The sequence below is a fragment of the Eurytemora carolleeae genome, unplaced genomic scaffold (genome assembly GCF_000591075.1).
Source record: "Eurytemora carolleeae unplaced genomic scaffold, Eaff_2.0 scaffold51, whole genome shotgun sequence".
Lineage (NCBI taxonomy): Eukaryota > Metazoa > Arthropoda > Copepoda > Calanoida > Temoridae > Eurytemora > Eurytemora carolleeae.
In genome coordinates this window covers 308,344-318,346 of record NW_019396200.1, presented here as the reverse complement: position 1 = coordinate 318,346, position 10,003 = coordinate 308,344, and the positions used below count along the sequence as shown (strand labels likewise).

Genomic DNA, 10,003 nt, shown 5'->3' with positions numbered 1-10,003 from the left:
AGAACCGTGAATAAAAGGAAGCATAAATTTCGTACAGTCGTTTCTGAAATTTCGCCATCTGTCACTAATATATAAATCCCCAAATTACTTTAAATAGAAACTTCATAAAAAATTGATCAGAAAAAACAAGGATGACTCATTCATCCTTGATCAGGCAAAGGTTTAACGGGTACCGTTGTGAATGGGATATATGTCGGGCACTCTTAAAATTACGTCTACAGTCCCTAAAAACTGTTTTCGAGAAGAAAATATCTGGGATATCTCACATTGACATATCTCTTAATTATGTTCAGAGGTCGAATTTAAAGAATTTAAGCTGCGGCTGAAATATGGTTGGTTCCACTTAGAACTTTATTAAAATTTTCAAGATTCAAGGCGGCGCTCAATAGAAACCGGTTTTCGGTGGATTTGAGACGCGCGGCTTAAAGCCTTAAATTCATTAAATTCGGACAGAGGATTAATATTATGAAAAGAATTAAAATTTTGTAATACACACATAAGTAAATCTCGGACACGTCTGCGGTCAGAACTTTTATGTGGAAATTGATAATTTTGAACACTTGATCTCGATATTGAGGATCAATACTTGATCTCGATATTGAGGATTAATAATTGATCTTGATATTGAGGATCAATACTTGATCTCGATGAGGACAAATGCTTGATCTCGATATTGAGGATCAACGCTTGATCTCAATATTTAGCATCAATGCTTGATCTCGATATTGAGGATCAATGTTTGGTCTCGATATTGAGAATCAATGCTTGATCTCGATTTTGAGGATCAATGCTTGATCTCGATATTGAGGATCAATGCTTGATCTCGATATTGAGGATCAATGCTTGATCTCTGAATTAAAGTTATCCCTGCTATAGTATGACGGGATCGTATAAAAGAGGAAATAAATAAATGTGTAGATTCGCATGAAGATCATTGCTCGATCCTGAGATTTACAACGAAATGTTGAGACTTTTTAAATCGTAGGGTCTGGTTTTTTAGTGTAGAAAACCCTCAGCACGTATTGTTCTAAATCAACTTGTTTCAATTCTTGAAGTGTTTCCGGAAAAAAAGCATGTTTTCCACCAAAAAAAATAAACATTTTTAACTTACGACCAGGGAGTAAGGAATAGAAGGGAGATATAACTGACGCGGTTCGCCATACCATATGATTATACATGCTTTGCAGACGGGTACTCAATTTGTATTAAAAAATATTTAGAATAGGTTATTACATACGCGGTAATTGTACATCAGACAAATATTTCTTATTCAAATGGAGTACCCGTCTGCAAAGCATGTATAATCATATGGTAGGGCGAACCGCGTCAGTTGTATCTCCCTTCTATTCCTGACTCCCTGCTTACGACAAATTTAAGCAAAGTTTTATTGTCTGTTAGTTTAAACTGAGTAGATGCTACCGTAAACCGTAGGCTACAGTCAGCTGAGTCAGCTGATAAAAGAAAATGAATTAATACCTAGAAATATTTACAAAAGTGCAGTTCTCGTAACAAACTAAGTTAAAAAATATAAAGATGTGAAAATTCATGGTGAATATGGAGTTAGTCAAAATGTCAAAGTATTTAAAAGAAACTTCAACATCATAAATAAAAAAATGGTCTGAAAAGTGAAAATTTCTAATAAAAACAAGGGAAAGGGAAAACATGATTTTTCTTAAATATATATATATGAGAAGTGAAAATTTCTAATAATACCAAGGGAAAACATGATTTTTCTTAAATATATATATGTGAAAGTGAAAATTTCTAATAATATCAAGGGAAAACATGATTTTCTTAAATATATATGTTCCAACTAGCTGAGGATGATAGAGTTGACTACCTGGGCAGCTATTTAGTTTCATTGTACACAAAAGAGGTTATACAGTACATTGAGGGACTATGTACAAGTGTACACGAAACTTTGAGTTTTGACCTAGACCAAGGAGAATCGAATAGAAGGAGGGGGCGATAGGGTTTCCGTACTCTTTGCTGTGACGTTTTTGGACTGCGGAAGAACTAGTTTTTGCGTAACAACAATAATAAAGATTGTAAACAATAACACAAATGATAAACAGACATCTGGCGCATCTCTGGCGTTAGATGAAGATTCACGTACCGTATACTAACTCATGTTTGTTTACATTAGATCGGCTGCCTTTGTTATTGATGTTACGCAAAAACGTGGGAATTCAGTGACGAATTCGATATCGTCTTTTAAATAATTCTTTGATTTAGTGTGGTGATACCTACTGAGACATCTCTAATCCTTAAGATTTTCGTCTGCTATGTTTACAATTTGTTTGTTTATGTTTCGACTGCATAAGGTGTGTACTTAGTTAAACAAGAAAATTTCAGTATACAAACTGAAACAGAGTAAACTTGTCTGTCTTCTCTGTTCATCTTGCGGAGACATTATAGACACATCTTTTCATAAAATAAACTCTAGCAGACATAATAATATTATGACTTTTGAAATAAGGTATTACAATGCTAATTCATAACAAAGACGATATCGAATTCGTCCCTGAATTCCCATGTTTATTGGGACACCCTGTATATGTATAAATTGGTCTGTACGGAGTGCACAGTACAACAGAAACTGGACTCCGTTTACAAGCACAGACTTAGAATTTGTATTTAACTTAAATATAAATTAACGTAAATAAAGATTTCAGAAGTGAATTTTAGACATTTTACTGCACAAGAAATAATTTCAGACAGTACAATAATGCCTGCAATCTGTATGCATAATCTGTAAAACAAGGAATGCACAATTTGTGATACCGAAAAGTGAAGATCTTCGAAATTTATCTCTTGGTCTTCACTTTTACATGGGTCTTTAGTCTATTTTTTCTAGTCTTTACTTTTCAAAAGAAATCTTTTCATGCAATTATATCCAAACCAAATAAAACCTTATGGCCCAACTTGTCGTCGTTGCCTTAGTCTGTTCCACTTTAGTATTTATTCACTTTGGGCAAGGGAAAGGATCAAATCAAGGATTTCACCCTCCACTCATTCCGTCGATCTTCTGTATCTGGTGCAGCTGACGATGGTGCACCAGCTCAACAGATAATAGACTTTCATGGCTGGAAAAGTGAATCAATGCCATAGGAATATATTTCCACAGTAAAAAAGCAATTAACAACATGGCTAGTCTTCTAAAACCGGAAACTGTAACTTCCAGTAGTTCAGCATCTTCCTCTAGTGGAGCATTTACTTTAGATCCAACAACTTTTTTAGTCCCAGTAGTTCCTTCAGTTTCAGCAGATTCTTCATTTCCAGCAGTTCCTTCATTTCCAGCAGTTCCTTCAGTTCCATCAGTTCCAGCAATTCCTTCAGTTCCAGCAGTTCCTTCAGTTCCAGCAGTTCCAGCAATTCCTTTAGTTCCAGCAGTTCCAGATGTTCCTTCAGTTCCGACAGATTCTTCGAGTTTTCCAAATTCTGGTCTTCTAGTTTTTATTTAAAAAAATGACTTTATAATTAATATTTTCGATAATTAATAAATGAATTTAAAAGGTTTAAAATTCTTGATACCTACATTATATGTAAAGGTACAAAACAGTCAGAATAAATTTTTAAATCACAAAGTAAAGGTACAACCTGCAGATGTTATTAGTTGATTTAGAGGTTATTTACCTATAAACATCAAATATTCTTTTATGAAAAGGAATTGAGTCTTTGCAGCAAATTCTAATTTTCTATTCCCTAAATATTTGCAACCCCAAGTCGTATACCTTAGATATTTCAAACTATGAATTCTGTTGGATAAAATAAACTAAGTTTGAAATATCAAATGTATTACAAAATCATGGTGCAAAGATATGGGGATTAGAAAATTTAAGTTTGTGGCAAAGACTCAATTTCTTTAAATGAAAACATGTTAAATCTTTGTGGCGTGTTGTTTATGTACTATCATTTAATTATGGATATCTTTCAGATGATGGAAATTAATAAAAATGATGGAGAACAAAAAGAAAGGCAGGAAATCAACAAACATTCTCAAGAAAATGTTGTTTTAGAAGAACTATCAAGTTTATCGTTCCAAAATCTTCCTGATCCTGCAATTGAATGCATTTTTAAGGTAAACTACGTTTAAAGAAACTACAGTCTTCGTATTCATCAATACAACAAAGACGACTTTCTATTTCAATTTTTATTTCTACCAAGCTTTTTAACAGCTTGGATACTCTTAAAAATGGAAACAAAGAGAAGCTGTCAATTAACAGATTTTTTTAATGTTTATTTGTAATTTGAAAAAAGCTTGTTAACAATCAAAACCTAAATAGAAAAGTCGTCAAGGAGAAATCTAAAACATGCTTTTTATCTGAGTCTTAATGTACCTATCTGTAGAAAAAGATATTTTTAAGTACATGTAAAACTTTTTTTTAATCCCTGTGCCCTGAAAATTGACAAAAAAAAACATAAGACTGCAAAATAAGATATATTCTTCATTTAATTATATCAGTAAGACAAAGACTAGAAAGGAAAAAAGTATGAATATTTAAACCGAAAAATGACTTCTTCTATCATTTACTTAAATAAATCTAATCCCCTGATATTCTCTTGTTCAATTTAGCTCGGCCGTGTACATTTCTGCACTCCATTAACATTTGCACTCCAGATTTTTGTAATTCTTAACATTGTGAAATCACATTTATCTAATCACCTCACTCCACTGTTAATAGTTTATGATCAACAGCTCCCGATTCAATTAATTTTTATTAAATCTTTTTAGGAAAAATTGTTCTTTCAATTATCATGAACAGAAACTATAAAAAATTACTGGGTTTAAAACTACAGGACTAAACATTTAAGTTTTTCTGGACTTTTCTGTTTTCAAAGTCTGCATAAATTCTGTACAGTCGTCCTTAAAGTCTCATTTTATGGGGGTAACCCTGTAAAAAAAAGATCAAATATTTTGTTGAGTCTCTTAAAAGTAAAAGAATAATAAAAACTATTCTAGCATCTAGTGAGAGGAAGACTGTTTACCGAACTCAAGGTTCTGGGATTGTTTAATTACCGTGCTGAAGAGCTCCTGGAGAAGAAGAAGATCTGGAGAGTGGACGGACGGATAAACCTGAACAAATATGAAAGGTTGGAACGGATAAAGAAGTTTTCTGACTCTGTACCCAGTATTGAAGAGGTAGATGTATACTATCCTAAGACTGGAGATCTACTCTATCTGGTGAAAAACCACCCGGAGATAAAAACCCTGAGGGTTTATGATGTTGAAATAGAATTAGAGGAGATGGAGAGAATACTATCCCTGCCCTCCCTGGTCGACCTAGAGTTGTATGGTTGTGATTTAGATACTTCTATTCCTCTCCACCTTGTTACATCTATTCAACTCAGGAAGTTACGAACTCCAAGGTGCAGTTTAAACCTAAGAAATGCCGCTGAGGTTATCAAGAAACAAGATTGTTTGGTTGAGTTAGATCTAGAATCAACGTATGCTACCAACCATACCGTTTCACAGATATCTTATGGAATTTATCAACTTAAATACCTTAATCTCAGTCAAAATTCAGGTAAAAGTTTTGTTAAGAGTAAAATTCCAAAAGTTTAGAGGTTAATGGGTTCTTTAAATAATTTCCTTCTTTCTTTTACAGTTTGCAAAAAGGATTAAAGGAACTGTGGAGTGGCATGTTCGTTTCACAACGGTACCCTTTACCCTTTACCCTTTACTTTCCGGGAGTCATAGACAACAAATATTTTCTTTCGAATTTTCAAAAACCGCGTTAGACATAGAATATTGGCGATTTTCAAGAAATCTGATAAGTCTATTTCACGGAATCAAACTTAAAGCGTTCAATTAAATATTTAAGTTGTGATTTTTCAGTTCAAACAATGTGGCTGAGCATTACACAAACCATTTAGATTTAGAATTATAAACCTATCTTCTCTTTTCATTTCAGAAGTATCAAATAGGGGTATTGAAGACTTATCTAGGAGCAGGTTTAGCTTTTCCCTGAGAACATTAAATCTCTCCGCAACCAATATAACACTGGAGTCTCTTAAACTCATTCTCAGTGGATTCTCTAGTCTAGAGAACCTTGATGTCTCCAGGAACCCGAGACAAAGAGAATCTAGGTTGGAGTTAAATCAGAAAAATACAGCTTTAAGGTAAACTGGAACTATACAGTTTTCCAGCCAAGAACAATTAAAACCTGCGCTTTATAGGAGAACTTTCTGATTCATAGTTTCAATCATTTTTTTAGAACTAAAAAAAATTTGATTAAAATGCACAATAATGTTAACGATATGCCTTCAGTTGATAAAATTGTAGATCTTTTATGATAATAAAAAGTTTCAATGTTTTTATTTGTTTAAACATTTTAAAAATATTTCTTAATTTATTCATTTTTCACGATTTAACTTTTACATGATGATAAAATAAATATGAATCAATCTCTAGATCGTTGAATATATCTGGGTGTTCTCTCATCTCCGAAGATGTTCAAGATATTCTTCAATCTTGTCCAAACCTAAAAGTGTTAAACCTCAGTAACAACAGAAACATAGTGGATAATTCTTTCCAGATCTTCAACCAAAGGTTTGCCAATATGGAAGCTTTAAACCTTAACGGAGTTGATATCTCCGACAAACTGTTCTCCTCTTTCTTATTTCTTCTATTCCCCAACCTTACTGAGCTAAACCTTGATAACACCAAGATTACAGACGAAGGACTGGAAACTATTACTAGAAAGGTAACTCTCAAAAAGTTTTTAACAAATATATTTAAACTTTATAGAACTAGGCTTTAATTTATGACGTGTTGCAACCCCTTCTTAATTAAATTTTATCTTTTGAATGTTGCTTTTCAAGTCGCCATTTTCTTTTCACCATTGTTAAACTAAATTTTAGCCGAATTTTCTGTTAGCATTTTTGGACTTCAAAAAAACATAATTTTTCAATTTTTACTGTAAAAAAAAAATCTTCCCCGGGGTCATGTGAGAAACTGCAAAAAATTGGGTCCAATATGTTTTAAAATTCAATGGATACAAATAAACAAGCCAAATTTTTTACATTGGCATTAATTAATATATATATGAAACATGTAAACAAATGAACTACAGGGTGTCCCAAAAAACATGGGAATTGAGAGACGACTTGAAAGACGTCCGTCTTGGATTTCAGTTTTGAAGATACAAAAATGGTAAACCACATTTTGAAAATCTCAAGATCGGGCGTCTTCGATATTAGATGTTTACACTGGAATACTGCTATAACTGTGTTTAAGAAAAATGCTGGATGGATCAAAGAGACGATATAATGTCGTCACTTAATTCCCATGTTTATTGGGAAACATTGTGTATAGAACTGTTAATTTTAAAAAAGTTACTGTAGTGTACACTAAGTAATCAAATTCCTTTACCCTTATCTATCAGAATTCAAAGGTCGAAATCTCAAGTTTTTGCGACATAAATTTTCCAGGATCAAATTAATTTTTATTTAGGTTCCTAAGCTGAAAAGACTGAGTGTTGTTTCTCTCTGTATTACAGATAAAGGTCTTCAAGTCCTGAGGTAAAAAATCAGATAAAAATAGGAAAATAGAGGATTTGTCTTATTTTGTTGTAATTAAATATCTATTCAGTGCTTGCACATACCTGGAGAGGATCGAGTGTAGGCGACTTATGTCATCGGAGACAAAAACCTTACTCCGGGAGCACTGTTCTCCCAACCTAGAGATTTCATTTGGATAAAGGTTTTCTGAACGGCCTTGATCCAGGCTAGCTCTTCTACCAACCTTAAGATTTCCTCATTTTCCCCATTTTCCCTCCTTTTTCCTGCATTTTCATCCTCTTCCACAGTTTTTCTCCTTTTTCCCATTTTCCTTCTTTTTCCTCCTTTAAAGGGCTACAACGTGCATGTGTAATTATTCACTTTCATGAAAATTGTCGTTATTTGATGTTTAAAGATTTTACCATAGATAAAAATAGAAGAAAACCACAATGGAGATAAATAATTTGCAGGGCAAAGAGGAGAAAAGAGTTAAAAGAGGAAGAGAGGAGACGGATACATGATAGAAATTGATACAGAGAGTAAGAAAGGAGGCGGATACAGGATAGAAATTGATACAGAGAGTAAGAGAGGAGAGACGGATAAATGATAGAAATTGATACAGAGAGGAAGAGAGGAGACGGATACAGGATAGAAATTAATACAGAGCGTAAGAGAGAAGACGGATACCGGATAGAAATTGATACAGAGAGGAAGAGAAGAGACTGATACAGGATAGAAATTGATACAAAGAGTAAGAGAGGAGACATTTATTGGATAGAAATTGATACAGAGAGGAAGAGAGGAGACGGATACTGGATAGAAATTGATACAAAGAGTAAGAGAAGAGACAGATATAGGATAGAAATTGATACAGAGAGGAAGAGAGGAGACGGATACAGCATAGAAATTAATACAGAGAGTAAGAGAGGAGACGGATACAGGATAGAAATTGATACAGAGAGTAAGAGAGGAGACGGATACAGGATAGAAATTGAACAGAGAGGAAGAGAAGAGACAGATATAGGATAGAAATTGATACAGAGAGGAAGAGAGGAGACGGATACAGGATAGAAATTGATACAGGATAGAAATTGATACAGAGAGGAAGAGAGGAGACGGATACAGGATAGAAATTAATACAGAGAGTAAGAGAGGAGACGGATACAGGATAGAAATTGATACAGAGAGTAAGAGAGGAGACGGATAAAGGATAGAAAGTGATACAGAGAGGAAGAGAGGAGACGGATACAGGATAAAAATTGATACAGAGAGTAAGAGAGGAGACGGATAAAGGATAGAAAGTGATACAGAGAGTAAGAGAGGAGACGGATACAGGAAAGAAATTGATACAGAGAGGATCAGAGGAGACGGATACAGGATAGAAATTGATACGGAGGAAGAGTGAAGATAAAGCATGATAAGGATACAGATTAAAAAGTGTATCTTATCTTGAATCTGCGGCAGAAGCTCGAAGTTTAGAAAAACAACATCATTTACAATAAATATTTCGTCTGACTTGAGTTCAGAGAAAAACATTGAAATAAATGTTATTTTAAAGATTAAAGACTATCTCTTACAGATATGAGACCCTTCTCTATATCGAACCCCCCCCCCCACAATTTATCTCCCTCCCCTGCACACTTGATCTCCCTTCTCCTGCGCAATTTATCTCCCTCCCCTGCATATTTGATCTCCCTTCTCCTGTCGCACTTCATCACTCTCCCTAATCTGCACCTTAAGTCTTGAATCAATTTTACTTCCTGAACGCAGTGCCGATTGAATGAACATTTACAAGCGTACGTTTGTAATTTATAGGAACTATAGACGTAATTTTCGAGTGACATTCCCAATTAACAACGGTCTGAGCAGAAATTTTGTAAATATCTTCGTTTTATTATCTAAATATTTCTAACTTCTAATTAGGAGTTCTCTACAAATGTGACTTGCTAATTTTATGCACGAGTCCAAGAACATTATTTACAGAATTCAACATTCTTTAAGATGGAGAAACGGAGATATCTTTCTTATTGCTTGGCAGATAAAGATTTAAAGAGTACCGTTGTGAATCGGAGATGTCTCTCTTTAAATGGTGACCCACTTGAAATTACATCGACAGTCCCTTTAAAACACTTCAAAATTAGTTTAATTATCAAGAACACAAAATCAAAGATGGACCAAAGTGTGGGGGAGGGAGCCTGGAGGGGGGGAGGGGTCACCTGGAAAACAAAGGTATGATGTTATTAGGACGGATGGGTCTGATAGGGTAATCTTAGTCAACGGTATCTAATCTTATGTTTACTATTAACCCATTGAAAGGTTTACGTTGACTCCTTGTAACATGATCTGATATCCACTCCCTCACATCCCAGGAGTCGTAGTATCCACTCCCTCACATCCCAGGAGTCATAGTATCCACTACATCTAATCCTTGAAATCTTAATAGTATCCACTTCCTCTCATCCTAGGATTCATAGTATCCGCTCCCTCTCATCCTAGGAGT

General features: G+C 34.2%; 1 protein-coding gene across 1 annotated transcript; it reads left to right on the top strand.

The window, feature by feature from the left end:
* Positions 1–3,907: 3,907 nt before the first annotated feature.
* LOC111697944 (uncharacterized) lies at positions 3,908–9,067 on the top strand. The gene is made up of 6 exons (XM_023468117.1): positions 3,908–4,081; positions 4,964–5,528; positions 5,916–6,123; positions 6,416–6,707; positions 7,457–7,524; positions 7,595–9,067. Exons 1-6 carry the CDS (start codon positions 3,923–3,925, stop codon positions 7,701–7,703), a joined length of 1,401 nt encoding a protein of 466 aa, XP_023323885.1. The 5' UTR covers positions 3,908–3,922; the 3' UTR covers positions 7,704–9,067.
* Positions 9,068–10,003: the final 936 nt, after the last annotated feature.